At 46.3% G+C, this 21,369-nt stretch overlaps 1 protein-coding gene across 10 annotated transcripts in view; it reads left to right on the plus strand.

The window, feature by feature from the left end:
• Positions 1-21,369, plus strand: part of LOC144934736 (dynein axonemal heavy chain 3-like) — an 864,594-nt gene that overhangs the window by 289,536 nt on the left and 553,689 nt on the right. For all 10 annotated transcript variants that reach the window (XM_078860821.1, XM_078860816.1, XM_078860817.1 and 7 more), the window contains 4 exons: positions 4,308-4,446; positions 8,277-8,384; positions 11,392-11,522; positions 17,146-17,344. In XM_078860821.1, coding sequence (XP_078716947.1) covers positions 4,308-4,446; positions 8,277-8,384; positions 11,392-11,522; positions 17,146-17,344 — 577 coding nt within the window. The remainder of the gene's footprint in view (positions 1-4,307; positions 4,447-8,276; positions 8,385-11,391; positions 11,523-17,145; positions 17,345-21,369) is intronic.

A 21,369-nucleotide genomic window follows, 5' to 3' on the forward strand; every position in this document is an offset into this window, starting at 1 on the left:
AGGGTAGCGTGCCCTGGCAGGTGATGAGAGTGCCATCCAGAAGATTGCGACAAAGGGGAGACCAAACGCCAGATGGAGATGTTCTGCAGTAGCAGACCTTGTAAGTTGGCATGGCAATTTTTTAACATCTGCACGATCTAACAGGAGGAAGGGTGGGATGGAAAGTTGTGGTGGCATTAGTGGCTTTTGTTCGAATACCAATCCTGTCTCTATATTGAACGTAACACGGTTCCGTATGAAGAAGACATTCTCAGCCTAATGCAGACTGTCTGCTGTGCCTTTGGATCATGACAGCAAAGTTTTAATTCTCTTGCAGTCGCACACTTGTCTGCATATCGAGAATGGCACTTGAAACCTCATTATGTATATGTAGTGGTGATACGCGCTGGCGGTAAGGATCGTGTGGCAGCGCGTGGTGATTGGCTGTGTGTGTTGGTCACGCGCACTGACAGTGAGGGATCATAGGTCAGCGCGGGGTCATGGGTTATGAGGTGGTGATTGGCTGTGTGTGGGTGACGCGCGCTGACAGCGAAGGGATCGTGTGGCAGCGCGTGGTGATTGGTCAACTAAGGTGGGTGCTCACGTCGCGGTCCGCATAGGCTCCGTCTCCTGGGAGCGGAGGCTATATAAGGCGGTACGCGCAGGCGCGCGGGGAGTTGGTGACCAGTGAAGAAAGAAGACGGAGGAGGAAGAGATAGGGCCCTGAGACCCCTAGTCCCGCTGTCCTTGTGGGGACCGGGGCCCTGTGTGGCTCAGAGGCGGGACCTTGGGACCCGGTGCCGGACGTCCGTGTGAGGGCCGGGCCGCGGGACCCAGAGGTCGTGACCCACGCCCAAGCTGGGGTGGGTCTGTAGGTTCCACGGATGCTACGGGGCTGGAGTGCCCGTGAGCGTGTAGCGGGAACGTGTAGCGTGAGCTGTAGTGACCACACGTGTCGAGTGGAACGTGTAGCGTGAGCTGTAGTGACCACACGTGTCGAGTGGAACGTGTAGCGTGAGCTGTAGTGACCACACGTGTCGAGTGGAACGTGTAGCGTGAGAAATAGTGACCACACGTGTTATTGTGGCAAGACAAGTGTTAATAAAGTGTGCTACCCGTCAAGTGGTTTCCCGCCGTAGTTTACTATACTTCATATACACCCAATCTCGGGCTCTTTCTCGGGAATGCCTGCGCATGAGGTGGCTTTTGAACTGGTGACCCGAGTTGGATTTTCACTGATGTGTAAGCATCCCCGGGCTGCGGAGACAAAGGCAGCCGGGCGTGGTGTTGGCCACCCATCCCCTCCAATGTGCCGTCGTCCCAACCTTCATCGGTGCTCGCGAACAGCACTGGCTAATGTGGGGCACCTTCGTCTTTTTTCGTCAATCAAATCTTCCGTGTGCTTGCTGGTGCACAAGTGTGTAAGAAAGTGCGCGATCGCCCCATTCTCATCCGGTGGTGATGAGAGGAATAGGTCTTACCCTTTCTGGCAATAAACCGTTCAAACGCCAAATATATACCTATTGCAAGGCATCAAGCCTGCATTAACTGCACATGCATGCGGCTAAACATGCGAACAAACATGGTCTGATAATATATAGGCATTGCCTTTGAAACTGATTGGCCTACACCAGAGGGCATCCTCTTTATGGCCTTGCCTCACTACCAGGGTTAGGCCAGAGAACGCCAACAGGCGAATGGTACAAAGGCGATGCAAGTATCAAAGCGTTACTAGTTCGGGTTGAGCAGTTATATCTATGGGACCGTTTTGCCAGTATCAAAGTGATGAAAACATGAGAATAGGCTTCATTGCCAGTAAGGATAAAGGCTATTCTTCGTTTTTCCGCATCATTTTGATACTGGCAAAAAAACTCCCCTATTGGATATGGTGGTCATTACTTGGTATGTGAACTTGTCCTGGGCCCTCCCTCGGTAAACTCGCGTGAAATGCAACGCAAGCACTTGCCGTTTGGTATGCTGCCCTCTCCTATACACAGTGCTCACTATCGTTGCTTCCGCCACGCGAGCCCCTGTGTGCCCGTGTGTGCCTGTTTGTTGTGTGTCCATGTGTGCCCTTGGTGTGTCCATGTGTGCCCGTTGTGTGCCTGTGCGTTTATGAGCACATCACGCGCGCGTCTGCTTTCATCGCATTTCCATCGTACCCCGTGCGCATAAGCGGCAAAGCGATGTCTGAAACATGTCCTGGGATACTGCTAGGTCGACTCAGCCTTCAAAAAGTACTTGGCAAAAGTGTGTGCATGTGCGTGTCAACATTGGCACTGGATGGAAACATTCCGCCAGTACTGGAGTGACTAACGCATGAGGAGGTGGTGTTACCACACGACCTACTACTACTAGTGTACTTGCCATGCTTTATGTTGTATGTCTAACTTCTTTCGCATCGTACATAGCCAACCGCACTAATCGGAGGCGTTGACCTCAATAGGCGCTCGCCAGCAATGTTCAAGGTCCTTAAGTTTACGCGACGGGTTTTGTGACGCAGCTTCGATTCCTCGTGATGCGCAACAGCGACGAAGGGCACGAGAAACACCTCCTCGGTTTTTAGCACCCTACGTCGACGCAGCCCAAAACTAACGAGCACCTGCGACACGTTGCCAACGTTGGCCAGACGCATCGGCGACCCGCCAACCCCCACCCACTCAGCTCGCTTTCTCGAGGCTTCGTAGGTGCTCACGGTCAACGCAATCCCCAACAGCGTAACCGTAGTTCGAGTGGGACACGCGTCCTTGTTTTCTACGTCGAGTGGTCGCGTGGAGTCCCTGCCGTGGGTGCGAGCGTTCGCGTTCGAATTTATTTGCGTTTGTGCGGAGGCATTGCGAGGCGGGCAAGTCGTGGTCATTGCTTTGCAGCATATTTCCAACACGTGGGGCAAGCTCGTCGGGGAAGAAATGTGTTGCCGGAGACAAAGGCGGCTGAGCAAGTTGCTCTCCAGAATGCCTTTAGCTCGGCCTTAATAGGTGCTCACTAAGAGCACTTTCCCCAAGCGTCTATTCAGATAAATGGGGGATCTTTATCTTAGCTTTTATGTGTTTGTGCGTGCGTGCGCACTTATCTGTCGCAATTTATACGGAAACAAAAGCTCCTCATTTAGCGTTGCCGATTTGGGCGTGCATGCGTGCAGCGATAATACTCTGAGGGTGCAGAATTAATAAGCAGATACGATAAAGTGAGGGAATATACACGAGTATTTATATGCAGGCGTAGCTACGAAAGCGTAGACTGGAAAATCTCACCTCTGTCATCACTCACACCGCCTTACAAAACAAAAGATTATTTATTACGAAGAAGAGCGAGTGGCATTGTCTGAAATGTTTGGCTTGCTGAATTATATTTGATCAAATCCAAGTGTTTTTTTTCTGCTCAGACGAGCGATGCGACAGCTCTCACGTTCCATTACCTACCCTAAACCAGTGGTGGCATTTCCATATTTCCATGACAAGGGACAGGTTTTTCTTTGTTCTCTCTCCATAGGACAAGCTGTGAATATTTCTCACGGAGTGGAACCTATTCCAGTGAGCGCAGAGAGGGATAATGAGCTCAAGTTGTCCTCCGACTGGAATAGGAACTCGCAACCTGCTGTATTTCTGTTGTAAGGCAGTGTTAATGAAGTGTGAGCTATTGCTGGCGAGGATGTGTTTCAGTCAGCGCTTGCACACCACTGCCACACCATTGCTCGCCTAAGTTTCATTTCAATAGCAGTAGTCTGAGAACTTTGTTGGGTTTTCACCCCCCCTCCCATTTTTATATATATATAGATTTGGGATTGCTTTGACACGTATTAATGACTTGGGTTGGCCCAGACGACCACCTGAGCGGTGGGCATGATGTGGATGGAACGAGTAGCCGCGATGTGCCAAGAGCTGTTAGCCCCTTGCCTGGCCCCCCCTCTCTCTCGCCCTCCCTCCCCCTACCGCCCCCCCCACTCCATCGCTCCTCCTCCCCTGCCCCCCACCGCCACCCTCCCCTGGGCCAAAGATGAAAGCCTTCGGTATCACGACGGAGCGGCGAGGCTTTCTTAAGCCCGCGCGGCGAGACGTAGAGGCGGCGTGCTCCGCCCGTGGCGCTGGACCGACGGAAGAAGGGGGGCGCAGCGAAAGCGTAAAGATAATTGAGCGTCCTTGGATCGAGACGCGCCTCGCGAAATGAAAACAACGACACGGAGCGAGAGAGAGAGAGCGAGAGAGAGAGGGGAAGAAGTAAAGAGACAGAGAGGGCGGGGAGAGAGATGGGATACAGATAGGAGACAGAGCGTCGACTTGGCAGAAAGGGAAGGATCAATGTCTGGTGCCGTGTGTCTGTCCCTGCAGATATCATGGCTTGATCGAGACGGCCATAGATCAGCAAATGCTGTCCCCGCTGTGCCCGGAGTGGATGAAAGGCACGCTGTCCCTCCTTCCCGTTCCACTGAGGCTCTGCTGGAAGGACAATCTGCACGACCTCACAAAGGTAAGGCAGGTGGCGGCCGTTTGAATCCATTGTTAGCTCTGATGGAATTGTCACTCGGCTATCAGGTGATGTGTTGGCTTGCACGTGGGTGTGCTTGCGGTGAGAGTGTGTATGTGTGTGTGTAAGCGTGCTGTTGATATTTGTTTAAAGTTGTTGGGGTTTCACCCCCCCCCCCTTCCATGAAATCGCGAGTGTGACATCCGTCGATTTGTTGTGCGCGTGAGACATGAAATGAAAGTCGTACCGTGAACTGGGACTAAATATCCAGTCCTTCAGAAGCTGCCTTTTGTTTGTTGTCTTTCTCCCGCACCTTTGATTCGCACGGTTGGCTACGTACGGCGCGAACGAAGTTCAACATACGTACATAAAGCACAGTTATGTCTCTGTATTCTTAAAATACGTTATTGCTGTAACTTCAAAACACGCAAAAAAACACACACAAGGTGTGACATACATTCATACGCTAGGTTAAAATTACAAATTGTTGATTTTCCACTCCAAGATAATACAAAACTGCAGTTTTAATTATTTGAGTATTTGTGAAAGTGCCTGCGCATCTACGAATATGTGCTGACAATGTAAATTCATCGGTGTCTAGGTTTTGTTAAATTATATAAGAACCTGACAGAACCTCTCTTAGGTGGACTCGGCCTAAAATGAAAGGTGAGGTGCAAGAATCAAGAGTTAAACATATCTAGATGCTTGCTGACAAAAATTCCCCCAACACTATATAAAGTAAAACCAATATTATTCTTGTGAATGTAACATATATATGCACACAGGACATAATGTTTGTGTGTATATGTGCATATGTTTGTGTGTATATTAAAAAGAGAGTATTCATCATGTATACGTTTTATGATATACATAATCATTAAAATTCTAATCAACAATTTTTTTTTACATGTTATAGTTGGCATGCGATATTCGGAATGAAATGTAGCGGAGCACGCATTTGGCGCGAGTTACAAATGAAAGTCAACGTGGTCTTGCATGCTCCTGGTACAACATGAGACTATTATTATACCGTGTGTGCATAGCATGCACTTAATATCACTTTAATTCTCTCATTAGACATCATTAGGTTCCGTCTCCATTAAAACATAAAGCGAACGAATGTATATAGTAAAATGAGACAAAAAATATTCGCAATCGTTTTATATATATGTATTTCTAAACCCGTGCCCATTTAATTAGTGGCATGAATACTAATTGATTCCCATTCGCTCAGCAAATCCTTGGTTCCAAATTACACAAAGAGTCTTCTGTCTATTGAATCCCAAACACATTATCTGAGTTGCACGTGCTTCCGTCGCGATTGTCGTATTATTTATTTAGTTAGTATTTATAAAAAAAATATTAGTTATTTAATTATTAATCATTTTTCGGATCAAAATAGCCACGTGGAATTTTGTGAAAGGGAAATTAAATCCACGACGCAGCGTAACGATGCCAGTGAAACTCGGGTGCTTTGCGGTGACAATTGGGAAGGTTGCAAGTCCGTATCAGGAGCAGAAGTCGATGCAAACTCATCAAGCCTTGAGCGATGATACGACGAGTAACATTTGTGTGATACTCTGACAATGGTGGTTCAGCGCACAGACTCGCCCCTGCCATGGGAATGTAGAATTTCCACCCCTGGCTCTTATCCACCAACGCAGATCAGTGCCATCTCACTGTCGAGAATAATGACGCTCCGACTTGAATGAAGGCAATTGTTGAGGCTGGGCTCGGCAGTTTTGAAAAACTAAAAAAATCTTTTGTCGTGCATTTCTTCTGACATTTTGCACAAATCATGTCCTATATCATAGGACCTGGCGTAGACCAATCAGATTCAAAGACAATGCCAAATATTATCAGAGCATGTTCGTTTGCATGTTCACCACAAGTACTGTGTTTGATTAATGCAGTTCTTGATTCCTTGTAAAGGGCATCTATTTGGTGTTCAGAGTCAGCCAGTCTCGTGTGTGTGCACGTGTCTACATACACGTTCGTGTGTGTATGTGCGTGCGTGTATGTATGCATGTTGGCCACCCACTGCTCCATGTGCCGTGCTCGCCTTAATAGGTGCTCACGAACAGCACTTGCCTCCACAGTCTGTTTGAGGCTATACGGGGGATCTTTGAATATGTGCACACGTGTGTATGTGCGGTGTGTGTGCGTGCACGCTAATATTTGTGTACACGTGTGCGCGCGTGTGTGTACGCATGTGGTTGTGCTCGCGTGCACATGTGCATGTGATTGTGCGTGTGTCTTTGTGCACACATGTGTATGAACGAGTGTGGGGGTGATAGTGCAGCGGTTAGCGAGCTGCGCTATGAACCCGGCGACCCGAGTTCGATTCCCGCTCATGGCCAACACCAGTGACGATTATCTGAACTGGTCCTGGGACTCTCCTAGATTAACTCAGCCTCAAATAAGTACCTGGTGCTTGTGTAAGCACCGCCACTAGGGAGACAAAGGCGGCCGGGCGTGGTGCTGGGCACCCACCGCCTCGTGTACCGTGCTGGCCTTCATAGGTGCTCGCTAACAACACTTGCCCCAAAAGTCAGTTGAGGCTTTCAGGGGGATATTTGTCTTAGTCTTGTGTACGAGTGTGCAGGAACTTATGCAGCGGTTAGCGCAGCGCGCTAATGACTTGGCCACCTGCGTTTGATACCTTTTTACCGCAAAAATCATCAGCAAATATTTGAAACAGTTCTTGGCCTCATCTAGGTCGACTCAGCCTGAAATGAGTACCTAGGAAAACAAAGGCAACCAGGCATGGCACCGGCCACCTAACCCTCTTGTGTTCTGTGCCAGCCTTCATATGTGCTCGCGAACAGCACTTGCCCCCACAGCCTGTGCAGGCTATACAGGGGATCTTTGCCTTAGGATGTGCGCATGTCTGTGCGCGTGCACACTTTTGCGAGTGCGCATGCGCGCGGCGAGTGGTCACGCAGTGGCGGGCGCACTGCCGTCTTATCCTGCCGACCTCAGGGCAATTCTCAGCCACACGCATAGCTGGGAAGTGGTTATCTGACACTGCCTTAGCTCTCTCTCGTAGGGCATCTAGGGGTTAAATGGGATTGGTTAATAGCAGTCCTCAAGAGGCACACGCTGGTAGGCACGCACCACCCCCTTGAATGCCTTGCCAGGTTCAACGGGTGCTCGCGACCAGGATAGAATGGTTGAGATTTGTCTTGAAAGTCTATACGGAGTGTGTCTGCCTCCTCAAGCCCTAGGCTTGTGTTGAACATTCCACATCCCTCTGGTTGGTGTCAGTCTAGCCATGGGACAAGCACGTTTGGTGTTAGCGCCATCCTCGTTGTGCATGAGGCACGACGAGGGGGCTTCGTTTATTCCTTGTCAACTTTCCAGAACCTTTCCATCTTGAGATTACTCCAGAACAGGCTGACGTTTAGTGACATATATTGGTGTGTATGTATGCACGCACGAACTTACAGCACATATAACTGGGAGCGGGAGCGTAGCGGTTAGCGCACTGCGCGACGAACCCGGCGACCCCAGTTCGATTCTCGTTCACAGCCAACACCGGTGACGTTTATCTGAACCGGTCCTGCGCCTCCTCTATGTCGACTCAGTGAACATCGTCACTTGGGGGACAAAGGTGGCCGGGTGCAGTGCTGGCCACCCACCCCCTCGTGTGCCATGCCGCCCTTCATAGTTACTGCTCGCTAACAGCAATTGCCCCAACAGTCTGTTCAGGCTACACGGGGGATCTTTGTATTATCTGATCGTGTTGGCTGCGTGGCACGCACCCGGGAGTGGCTGTGGCTGTGGCGGCGGCGGGGTGACTGCATCTCGCCCGTTCTTGCGCGCCGGCGCAGGAGGTGTGCGACGAGTACGAGCGCGCCATGAAGAAGGCCGTCCTCGACTACGTCCTGCTGGACCGGCGCGAGCAGGCTCGCCTCGGACTCGCGGCGCTGCCCCCAAAGGTAACCACGGCTCTCCTTAACCCCCCCCCCTTACCGCGCACGTGTCTCGCAAAGAGGGGTGGCCACACAAACCCACGGCCTGACCTTTGACGGCAGCCACGTACGAAACATTTAAACGCTCGGTCCGTCGTTGATTGCTTTAACGACACATTACAAATTACCGGCTCCCTCGGCGCGCGAACGGGGTGGTCGCAAAGCGCCCGTGGCGTGACGTGGAAAAATGATCGAATTTGTCACAAAGAGGGCTGGTCTCAATATCCACGGCCTGACCGTCAGCAGGCAACAAATGTGTAAATGCTCAGTTCACAGTGCGTTGTTTTTCGTCAAATAAGAGTAGTTACCAAATGTATGAGCGGTAGGCAGATTGATTTACTCTCAGATTTTAAATGGTTTTTGAAATCACGTTGCTTGTTTATTTCGAATTCGGACAAACGGAAACATTTGTAGGGTAAATGAAGAAATTCCTTACAAAAAGGGATATGTAGAGAGAAACCATTCTCACCACACTCGGCTCTCGGTGGCTTCCACGTGTTTCAACAGTTGAAGAATCGCTCGGCGTTTGAAACATTCTCCGAGTGGCAGTGAACTTATGCGTGCCGCGGAACGATTCGTTTGAGAACCAGTATGGAGAGTTCTTCCATGCGCAGATTATATGTTTTTGTAAAAACTATTGTATAAAATTGTCCAATACAGAAAGAAAAAAAAACACCTTCATTTCCATATCAGGCCATGGCGTTCTCAATCGCCCCGCATGCGCCGGTATTAAGTGGCCCCTCTCGGCTAAAAAGATGCGACCCGTAGTGATTCGGTAAATTATGCGGGGGAATTTGCAATTAATTCCCTTCTGCTGTGTAGTGAAAATAAAAAACCGAAATTTATTTTCGTCAATAATTATTTATATTGTATAGGTTGTTAATATTTTGTTTAGATTGCTCCTTTTTAGTAGCAGTTGCAAAACGAATCAATTTAAAATCTGCTCGTAACAACATTTTGCAAATTAATTTAACAAAATTTATTTCACAAAATTAATTTGATGTTGATATGTTCGAAAAGTTGTTTTTTATTTTAACAAGAGGCAAGGTGATGTTATTTGGGATGTTTAGGCAATTCCTCATGAAAATAATTAAATCAAGATTAAAATAATTATCGTTGCTGTTTACAGAAAATAACTCGTGTCTACACCCTTCAAGAGCAGTCATGCATCCCAATGGGCACTCAAGAACATAAATTTACCAAAAGGAAAAACAAACCTAAATATATCTACATGGATAATTTATTATACAAAATAAATACAAACGCAACCCGATGAAAAATAAAAAACATCGACTTAATTTGCCGCACAACGAAAATTGAAACGTCGTCCTCCACAATGCCGGGAGGTGGCACATTCATTAAACGTGACGGCAAAACGCTTTATTGGTGAGCACCTCCGCACTCTGCGCACAACGGTGGCGTTCATCGTGAGAGCGGGGTCATCTTTCCCCGCGCGGCAGTCCGTCGCCTTGAGAGAGTTCACTCCGTAACGGTATCATGAAATGCGCGGCTCGTAGCGGACGGACTTCGTTAGTCGTGACAATCCAGGTCGTACGTTTCAATAACCCGCCGTTTATTTGGATTGTGTATTTAAATAAAATAAAAACCTGGGCGAACATTCGCTAGCAGTTGAATGGCACCTTCAGAATAAAGCCCACCGACAGCCACACAAACACACCGAGTGGTTTGCAAAGCGCGAATCGGCAACGGTGTTTTCCTCTCGGCAAGTTTGTAGCGACGAAAGGCGATCGCCGGTTGTTCCGCAGATTGCAAAAAACCGCATTTAACAGCGTGTCGGTTGCATTCTCTCATTTAATTCGCGAGCCATGCACCCATTCCTTCACAGGCAGTCGTTCCCCCTACGGTACGTGGAAAACATTTCCTTGCGGGCGCCGTAATCTGCCGGCTGCTTTGCTGTACAGAGCTCGACGACAAGTTCTGCCGGCTCGGATCGCCCCGCTCGCTGTAGCCGGCACTTTCAAACTAATTTGCCAAAAGCGGGCTTTTGATTGACGTTCGCCGAGATGGTAACAAAAAAAGAAACAGACTTTTGAGTTGAAGCTCCCTTGCCGCAGCTGCTGCGCTCCGACTGTTGCGCCACAGAACTAAACAAATGAAACTTCTCGTCAGTGTCAAATTAAATTACGCTGTAGAAGTGGATGTTTTTTATTTTAGCACGGCTCGACGCTATGCACAATTGAATAAACAAATAGATATTCATACGACAGGGGGGATGGAGGTGGTTAATGAGTCTTTTAATATTCCCAGGCAAATCTGAGTGGTGTTTTTTTTTCTGTTTACACATTTCAAAGTGGCCATTAAGCCATTGTTGAGTGCTTTTTCTGGCGATTGAATGAAAACACAGATGCATGCATACAAATTATTTCATATGTGTTGACATACATATGCGTGTGTGTGTGTTGCATTGCTGGCCGGGTATATTATTTGAGAGATGTTGAATATGTTCTGATCGCGAAATCATGAGAAAACAACAATTGCACCCGCCCATTGTCTGAATACGAAGGCCAGTTGTGGCAAAATAGACGGAGTGATTGGTAGGGTGACAATTTTGATAACGTAAGATAGTATGTTTTGTATATATATAGAATTTTGATATATTGTTCTCAAAACTGTTCAACAGCGACTTCTATCTCTGAATATTCGACATGTACGTGTACACTTACGGGTGCAGAATGACACAGACACATGCAATTCACACCTGTACAACTGCCCATGCGGGCAATTAACATTCATCGCAATTTATTTCTCAAATACACTTCACGGGCATACGAGCAATGTCGCCCAGCAGCAGCGGGCGGAGCACAAACAATCCCCATAGCCTCATCTCCGGCGAGGCTATGGGGCTGACTTAGCGTGTGTGCATGCGTAAGCGCACGCACGCACGCACGTGAGGAGTTTCGCGCACCGCACGTGAAGAGTTTCACGCGCTGTGTTGCTGTTCCCGGGCTCCCAGCCGTCCAACTCGGCTGGCAGAGAGCGCTTCCCGTGGCACGACGCCGTGGGCCGGGCACGCGACACGCTGAGCGGCCGCCTCTACGCCACGCACCCCGTCATGACGGCCGTCCTCGACAACTTCCAGCGCAGGTGAGTCCCCGCGACGCCCTGCGCCCCCCACCGTCCCCAGCTGTCTCGCCCGAGTGCCCCCCCCCCCCCCACACTTTGGGGCCTGCCTCCTAGACGCAGAGTGCGGCCGGATAAGCGGATCGGCGATGCGCGATTTCAAGCAGGTGAGAGGCCATTTGGATGGAAATGTTCTCTTTCAAGGGAGATATCTGTAAAAAGAAAAATTACAGCCTAAAACAACAATGAGCATGATATTATTTGAGTACATTTGCTATTTGCCCCATTCTCATAGTGCAGGTATATTACAAGGGCGATACGTTTCACTGATAAGTAGTAGCGGCCAATGTTGATTTGTGGTTTTTACGAAATGAAATAACTTGCGGTTAACTTTTTAAATTTGGACCGCAGTGCCGGCACACACACACACATGGTGGTCTTCTTTTTTAGAGTAACGTCACGGGATCTTTAATGTTCACCGCAAAGAAGGCGGCGCATCGTGATTAATTTGGCCGCGGTATTAACCAGGGCGGCCGCGGGGCTCGAACCATGAACCTCGGCTGCAAGAGCCGAACACACTCGTGCTCAGGCAAGTCGTCACCGCCGCCGCCCCCCCCCCCCCCCACACACAAGTTACACGATGAAGATGAATTCGCTTTTATAACGACGTGAAGATTGTGTATATTATTCACATTCAAACTTGCAAGTGTGTCCCTGTTTATAAACGCAATATAGAGGCAGCGATTTCCGTTGGCGGCTATGGAATTTCAGTATTCTCATGGCAAGGAACAAGTCTATCCAAAGGGGCAATTGCTCTTGATTTCCCACAAGGTGGAATTAAGTGTGGCGATGGGCAGAGCTGAGCACCCGGCGGACTTTGAACTCGCAGACCTCAACACAGTCACCCAGTCCGAACGGAGCGAAAGAGAGATGGACTATGATAGACAGAAATACTTCTTCATTCAACATTCTGCACGGCTCACTGAGATATGCGTCTTGTTTCTGAGGGGGGGATTCATACAAAACATGGAAAGACAGGACAGTAATAAGACATTTAAAAATCAGAGAAAACGACAGATATATTGCCACAAATAAGCAGTTAGTCGGCGGTGTTTTTTTCTGTTGCACGTCGAATGCAAAGCCCCTTTACAAATCAATTACTCAACCCCATTTGCCAATCAATGACTTAATCCGAGAAGCGAAATTAATTTTCAGTGCGAGACATCAGAATTGAATAAAATACGCAACATCATTCAAAATAACGAAATCATAGCACTTAAAACGACTCGGTGCGATTAAAGTAAAATAAGAGATAAGCACTGGTAGCAGTGATAATTCGAGAGAAATTAAACGGCGCATTTTATTTAGTTACTGCCTGCAAAGTGAGATGATCACTTATTATTTGCAGTTGTCTGTCTACTTTGATGCGTGGGAGGAAATCATTGGGATGTTTGACAGAATAAATAGGCACTTCAATTATTCTGTCTGCATTTGGCGAGGAGAGAGGTGGTTGGCGAGATGTGTCCCATTTGCTAAATGTGAACGCAGATTGTTTTGTTTGCGACAGAGAAAATCTATTTTAGAAATGCAATAAAAAAAAATGTTGTGCTCGTGTCAAATGCACATTCCTCATGAGTCAATAAAGTGTGTACCACTTTGTGAGAAAGTCAATGGTGGTCATCATATAGATAGAATGACCTTTGCCATAGGAATGTGGAATTTACACCAAATTATATCTCTCCCATCGCATTGTTTGAGCAGGGAGATACTTGCATTTTTGCGTTTTAACAATTGGACTAAATATTAAATAATATTAGAAAAAAATCTTCCAAATAAATGAACACGATATCTTTAGCATAAATGGCAAATTGTGGTATTAAAATAACATTAATAATGCAACATATATCGTTTTCACAAAAATGTCATTAAATAATGAGCAAAGATATTGAAAACTGTTGAACGTCACCAGGCAAAGAAGAATACTGGAAAAGAAATGTTTAAACTTCATGTACAACTTCATAAGAGGACAATTTATATTTTGCTGTTCATTGCATAAAAACGAGATGTTATCTGCTTCGCCTGGTATACAGGAAGTCGTGGATTCGATCTCGACCCACACGCTTGTATATTTGTAGTTTGCATGTTTTCTCCGTGGTCGTGTGGATTTTTACGCGCGTCCTCCGGTTTTCTCCTCCACGTTTAGAATCAACATACTCTTAGAGTTTTTTGTTTCCATAAATTTACACGTGATAAGCCACTTCGTTGAGCTATCATTCATGACTAGGTCGCTTCTGGAAAAAAGCTACATTGCTCAGTGGGGCCTTACCTGGTAAAATAAACAATAATTGTTTTTTTACTGGAAGAGTTAAAAAAAACAGACAGTTGCAAAACCATCAAACTAAAGGAGAAAACAGAAATATGGATGGCGTATGCAGCCGCCCTCTCTTGTGCAATCCGCTGGTAGGTTTTCGTGAGGCTGTTGCGATGGTTTTTTTTTACGATGCAATGCGATCTAAAATGACAAGATTTGACGGTTATCACAATATATTTTTTCCTCGTGACACGCAGTTGTATTTCACGTTTCTCTTTGCGTAGTTTTTGTGCATTGACGCCCTTACGGTACAAGAAACGACGTACAGCACTTGTACGTTCTTCCGCTGTAGTTCACTCAACATACGACGCCTGCCACATATCTCTACAATTATTGCTTTACAAATCATGATGCTTTTAATGCCCATGCCATCGACTACACCAGACAATTCTTACATGGAACACAAAAATTACTACTTATCATTTATAGTTACTCAGAACAATTATGATTTGTAGCTTTCGTGACTGCAGTAATCCATTCTCTTTGGTTCTTTCGGTGAAGTCACGTAGGTAGAAATAAAATAAAATAGAACAAATCACGACGTTTCGATCACAACACAAGCGATCTTCATCAGGTGGGACAACCACAGCAAGAAAATGCTGAAGAAATATTGATGGCGAATGCATTTTACTCAGAACAGTTTTTTTTAAGCATCGGTTTAATTGATTAATATCTATTTACCTATATATTTATTGAGTTAATTTCTTGTCGCGTAAATATTTTTGTCCAGGAAATCAAATAATTAACGAACGTTAAATCAAATTCAATAACCACGTTGCTATGATATTTAGCAAAAAACAGATGACACAATATCGCACGATGCATTGTAGTTTTCCGATATCACGGTAACCCTAGTCTTGCCGTATATCTGGCCCGGTGGCCTTGCGAAAGATAAACCAACGAGCAGCCACTGGGTCAGACTCCAGGTGGAGCCGACACGGTCAGTCGTACCTGTGAGGTTTTTATTTTTATTTTACCAGGTAATACCCACTGAGCTGTATAGCTCTTTTTCAGAAGTGACCTGGCCCCAAATGATCAACGAAGTGGCTCATTGTGTGGAAATGTATCGCAGCCAAATACTGTAGACGCGTATTTTGAAATGTGGAGGGAAAAACCAGAGGACCCGGAGAGAAATCCATGCAACCACAGGGAGAGAGAGAGAAAATGCAAATTCCAAATATACAGCAAGTGTCAGGGTCGGGATCGATCCCACGACCTCCTGTATACCAGGCGAGGTAGTTAACATCTCGCAACAGTGGCGTCCAAGTTAATAAAACGAGGAGTGCTCTATCGTTTTCCTGTTGAAAAACCGGACCCCGCCATAGGAATGTGGAATTCTCACCATTGGTTCAGAGCCACAATGAAGGTAAACAACACGTATTTCTCATTTGTGTAAATGAATGCTTTTGAAAAAAAATTACATTTCGACTACTGTTGTCTGTTAAGATATCTGACAACAGACTGATATCTTCCTAACGTCAAACAGATATCCAGCAACAAGGCCGTAATTATAATATATATTGGGGGGGACACATATTGGGGGGGGGACACACATCCCCCCCAATATTTAAATATGCTCAAAATGTCCTTCCCCCCCAAAATATTGCTATAAAATAGATTTCTGTTTATATGATCGTGGTTATGGTTGTACTTTATTAATCTCTAATCTCTGCCATTACATACAATGAAACAAGAAAATGTAAAAAAGAAAAAAACAGAGCAATGTAATACAATACACTATTAGACATTATTGTCAAAAATAAATAAAAAGTCCATCCTGTGTGTTAGTGAATTTTTTTATATTTTAGGCAGGAAATGGCAGGGAATTCGTTTTTAAATTTAGATTTTTTTTTTTTTCTGAGGGGGGACCCCCAGACCCCCTGGAAGATTTGGTCCCCCCAATGTTGACTCCTTGGCTATGGCCTTGTCCAGCAATGTTGCACATTGCTTCCGTTCGTGTGGCTCCACATGTGTGGAATTCTCTCCCCTTAGAATAATAATTATTTGGCTTCCTTGGCCGTTTTTAAACAAAGATGGGAGTAGAATTTGTTTTTGTAGGTCTATGGCCAATCCATGATGGCATACGCATGTCTGACTCGGTCTCAGATCCAAGTAGAGTTATTATTACAATAATTTTTGTTTAATAAATACATTTGTACATTTATTTGATACAGTGACTCTTATTAGTTCTGTTTTATGACTCCAGCAGTTTTAAACGTAATCCATAAAAAAATCACATTGTTCCAAATATCAAAAATCACCCTATGCTGGGTAGAGTATTGCGCAATTTCTCATTGCAGTCAGTCCCTTAAGGCATTGGTTGAAATGGCTCGTTCCTCTTGCCAGTTATTTTTTTCCATAGGTACATTACAAGAGCTGAATTTAAACAGAGCACGTAAATGAAGCAGCTTAGGTGTCCGCAGAGATTTGCGAGGTTTTCTGCACAAGTATAAAAGGAGTGAGCAACTCGAAATGTTTAAATTAATGCGTGGAAAAAAGTATTGTGAAGGCGTCATCAGGAGGAGGCGGAGGAGGTTTGTGATGAGTGGAGCCCCTGGGCAGGATGCAGGAGGGTCGGTTACCGAGGCAGTCAATGATGTGACACCCAGGGGTTGGCGATCAAGGGGAAGATCCAATAACAGATGTTGGGATGCTGTAAGAGTGGCCGTGAGCGTCTGTGTGTCTCCTGTGCAGCAGCCCAAGAGACCCGGCGCAGAATGAAAGAGGCGAAAGGCCGGGTGTGGTGGCATCAATGCCATTAGTAATGATGACCTCTTGACCTTGAACTAGGAAATAAAAGAAGGGCATCATGAGATTTGTTGTTTCCTGCTGCTGCTGTTTCTGTTAAGGACTACGCTGGTGCTGTTGATTATTATAAAAAAAATACTGATACTGTTGATAATCATAATGTTGTTGATCTGCTGCTGCATATGATGTTGCTGATGAAAATTACGTTGCTGCTATTTATGATGATATTTGTGTTGCTGGTGATGAATATGTTGCTATAGATGCTGCTTCTGATTATGAGGATTCTTATGGCATTATTGCTGCTGCCGGTGATGATGATGAAGATTGCATTGCTGTTGCTGCTGCTACTGGTGATGCTGCTGCTAGTGATGGTATTGCTGTTACTGTTGCTGCTGCTACTGGTGATGCTGCTGCTAGTGATGGTATTGCTGTTACTGTTGCTGCTGCTACTGGTGATGCTGCTGCTAGTGATGGTATTGCTGCTACTGTTGCTGCTAATGCTGATGGATAAGTTGCTGCCTCTGCCAGGTACGCCGAGTTCCGGCTGGTGGACGTGCCCGCGCTGCGGAACTCGATGCCGCTGACGTTGCCTGCGCTGGAGGAGCACGTGCGCCGCTGCAGCCGGGACCGAGCGGACGCCCTGCGCTGCTCGTGGCTTGTGGAGAGCCGCGACAGCGTGAGCCGCACCCGCGATGCCGTCGAGGCCTGGATGCCGCAGGACGACGAGGTAAACGCGCCCACACTCTCTCTCTCTGTGTGTGTGTGTACGTACGCGTGTGTACTTGCTCTTAAAGTGCACGTAGCCTGACACAAGCGCCGTGGTGACGTCACCGCCACTTAGTGGCGAATGGCGGTTGTCGTTGTACGTGTGTGCATGGGGCGCGGCGGTGTAGCAGTGATAACGTTGCGCTGCGAAGTCCGGCGACCTGGGTTCGATTCGCGCTCACGGCCAACACCTTTGACGATTATCTGAGCCAATCCTGAGCCTCCCCTCGGACTATTCCGCCTCAAATGAATAGGTGGCTAACAGCACTTGCCCTAACAGTCTGTTAAAGGCTATATGGGTGATCTTTATTTTTGTATGCATGTGTACGCATGTGTATATAACACACTTCACATGCTATGTGGCGTCGTGGTGGTGAGTGTACTGCACTGCGAAACTGGCGTCCCGAGTTCGATTCCCACTCATGGATAACAATGGCAGTGAATATCTGAACAGGTCCTGGACCTCCCCTAGGTTGACTCAGCCTTAAGTGAGTATCTGGTGTGGCATATAAGTACGAGGACTGGGGAGACAAAGGCGGCCAGGCATGATGCTGACCACACTACCCCCTCGTGTGCGTTGCCGGCCTTCGTAAATGCTCGCGAACAGCACTTGCCCGAAGAGTATATTGAGGCTATACGGGGGACCTTTGTATGTTTGTGTGTGTATGTGTGTGTGTGCACACCAGATGAGATTCAGCACATTCATGAAAACAAATCCGGATTAACAATTAGGAAGATAGAGGAGAAAATGTGTTGTGGGTGCAAAATCAATACAGGACTATGATAAAATAGCATTCAAATATATAATTGTAATATGCAGGCAGAGGCTACTAACAGTATTTAGCCTATCATTAAAAATGGAAATGTTGTAATTATCGTGATGTATTATTATGTATAGACTGTTAGGCTAATATAGTTGCCTTTAATCATTATTAAACAGTTCAATATATTTTTTTATTATGGAATTTTTAAAAATGTAAAATGTTTAAGTATAAACTGACACTCGCCATATGAATTTATCTTTTCAACGTTTCACCAAGGGTTGCCAGCAAATATGAGTGCCCACCCACGCTCATGTAAATTTGAGGGCGCTTAGACTCAAACACATTTACATATTGAAATATATATTTTAATTACGGCATGTATGAATGCTTAACTCTACGTAAAACGTAAAGCTACACTTAGAGATGATAAAATAGTCCAAGCTTTAGCGTAAAAGCCTCTGAAACCGATTCCAGTTGTGATTTGCGCATTAATGATTTAACTATATTTATGACATTGTGGAGAGGCACAGCAATTTAAAGATGAGAAAAGTATTACGTTTATAGGTCTCATCTTTGGAGTTTCAGTTTTATTTCAAGGTAGACGCTTCTTGCTTGTGAGCTATTTTTGTCTCGTTAAAAATCTTCGCATTTTTTACAAAAGGACAGTTCAGTTAAAACTCATTTCTTTCGAACTGCTTTTTGTGTTTGTTTACTTATTCATTGTCTTTCCCCCACACCTTCGGTTCGCACGATCGGCTACGTACGGTGCGAAATCAGTTCAACATACATACGCATTCAATCAACTGCTTTTCAAAAATAATCACCCATTATAGACCGTTTACTTTAAAGCCACAGTGTTATTGACAAACGTGTTGATTGTGTTAATTGTAATCAAGAAGAGAGAGGTTTCGATGGGTGGGGACACGTGCAGGGTGGAGGAGGGCAGGTGACCGTGCCAGGCATTGAAGGTCTGTGTTCGAGGACAATGCCAAGATGTTAAGATTTTGTAAGAGCAGACCCTGGAGTTTGGTTATCGACTGTGCAACAGTTGCAGAATCTAGCAGAAGGAAGGAAACACTGGCAAGGTTCGGCGGACATGAACGGTATTGGCGCAATTCTCTTTTTTGGCCGTGACCTTGAATGTTGATCATTAAGCGGGCTGAATAATCTCTGTCGCCCACATGTAGGACTGACGCTGCTTGCGCGCGGTGATGAGAACAGGGGCACAGATAAGCTGCGCCTCTCGATCAATCACGTTTGGTAAAAAAAAACACATGGATTACTACCTAACGTTTAAATTTAACATCAATTGGAATTTATTCCGATGCTCTCAAATCCGTGCGGCGAATGGAGCTCTTAAGTTTGATAACTTTCTAAATAAAGATCGACGAAACAACTAGCCAGTGTTTTTTTTATATTTATTTTTAAATTATTTTTCCAGTGTGGGTGGGCAGGATTTAGTGTCTCCTGTATTTAGTACTGCTTGTTCACGTTACACATATAGAACAGCTGGCCTTTAGCCGTTCACCCTGAGAGCAGATGTTGTTCATTGTGGATGTGGAATTTTTGCTCTCTTTTAGCCAATGTCTTCTCGACAATTTAAATTGCAGAAAGTGAAAATGTCAACGTTTACAGTGGCAAATTATCCCGAAAAAAACTCAACACTTTCATCAGTAAAAAAATACAGGAGGTGACGTTTCGGGTAATGGTCCTTTTGCAGTGCCCAATTGTGCATCGGGGTAATATTCCATCAGTTGGCAGTCCAGAGCGAGTCCTTTAAATAATTTCTTTATTTTGGTGGGGACCAGTACACCCATAGGTAAACAACCGTTGACTTCCCGTGCACGAAGTGGTGCAGCCTCACCAGGTGGTGCTTGTGTTGTCCACCACGAAATGGTGATGATGACGATGATGACAGTGACTCTGATGCTGATGATAGTGGTGATAGTGATGATGATAGTGATGATGGTGATGATGATGGTGATGATGATCATGATGATAGTGATGATGATTATGCTAATCAGGAGGCACTTAAGCCATCATGAATCCAAGGTCAATAGAAATTGTGCCTCTTTTGTGGGAAATCAACAGTGGATGTATCAGAAATAAACCGACCCCCGCCGTACTAATATAGAATTCCCATCATTGCGTCGGGGCCACTCGTTTATAGGATACCGGCCACCGGTATCTCGCGAGAGCAAGGAGACAATTTGAGTAATGAACGGAAAATATATCCTTTGAAGACTTAAACTTATGGAGGGAACATGGAGAGTTGGGACGGTCTCTTTCCCCGACTTGTGAATGGCAGCGCTTGGAGGTTTGCGTCTGAGGGCTGCCTGCCCCCATGCTGCCCATTGCAGCGGCAGGGGCAGCACATCACGTGAGCCACGTGATGCGTCCTCACTTACGGCACCACAGTCGAGACGCCAGAGTCTCCTCACCAGAGTGAGGGTGAGCGACGTTTAACGTCAATTTGCCGCACGCGATGCCTCTCCTGCCGGCATGGGGCTGGAAGGAGGACGGCGCGCGTACCCGGCGCGTGTACATCGCGCGGAGTATTCGCTGACATTATTACAAGATCAGTTCTGCAAGCTCACCGAAGACAACGTGACGGACCAAATGTGATATCACGGATGTGAATTCTCAATTAAGCCTCGTTTTAATTAAAACGGAAAACTGATGCCCGCCTTCTTTTTTGTGTGTGTTTTGGATACACGCGGGCATTGTGAGCGTTCTGTATTCAGGGGTTATCTGGCGCTTTGCCAAGAGCACTCGGCTTAACAATCAGATGATTGTGAGTCCAGATCTCGCTCTCCCCCCCCGAAGGGTCCACTCACATCATCCCTCCAGGATCGATAAAAAAGTACCACCTTGTGGGAAGCCACCGTTGGTTGTTCTCGGGAGCGAATAACCTCTACCACGTGAATATGAAATTGGAACCCCTGGCTGAAAGCCGATAAGCACTGCTCCACACTCATTTGAGCTAAGGAGACACTGGCTTGCAGACAACGCGCTGTGCATTTTTTGCCGTGAAAAAAAACAACAATCTTTTATTTGACTTGCAAATCAGAGGTCAACCGATTCACCCCCCCCCGCCCCCTCGCACAGCAGGTTGAAACAATGGTGCACACTTGCTTAAACCCCTCCCGGCAGTTATAAATGGGTGCACCACAGTCGATGGTCTGGTTGCGTGTGGTGGGGTAAAGTGTGGCTATTCTTTCCT

The sequence above is a fragment of the Lampetra fluviatilis genome, chromosome 11 (genome assembly GCF_964198595.1).
Source record: "Lampetra fluviatilis chromosome 11, kcLamFluv1.1, whole genome shotgun sequence".
Lineage (NCBI taxonomy): Eukaryota > Metazoa > Chordata > Hyperoartia > Petromyzontiformes > Petromyzontidae > Lampetra > Lampetra fluviatilis.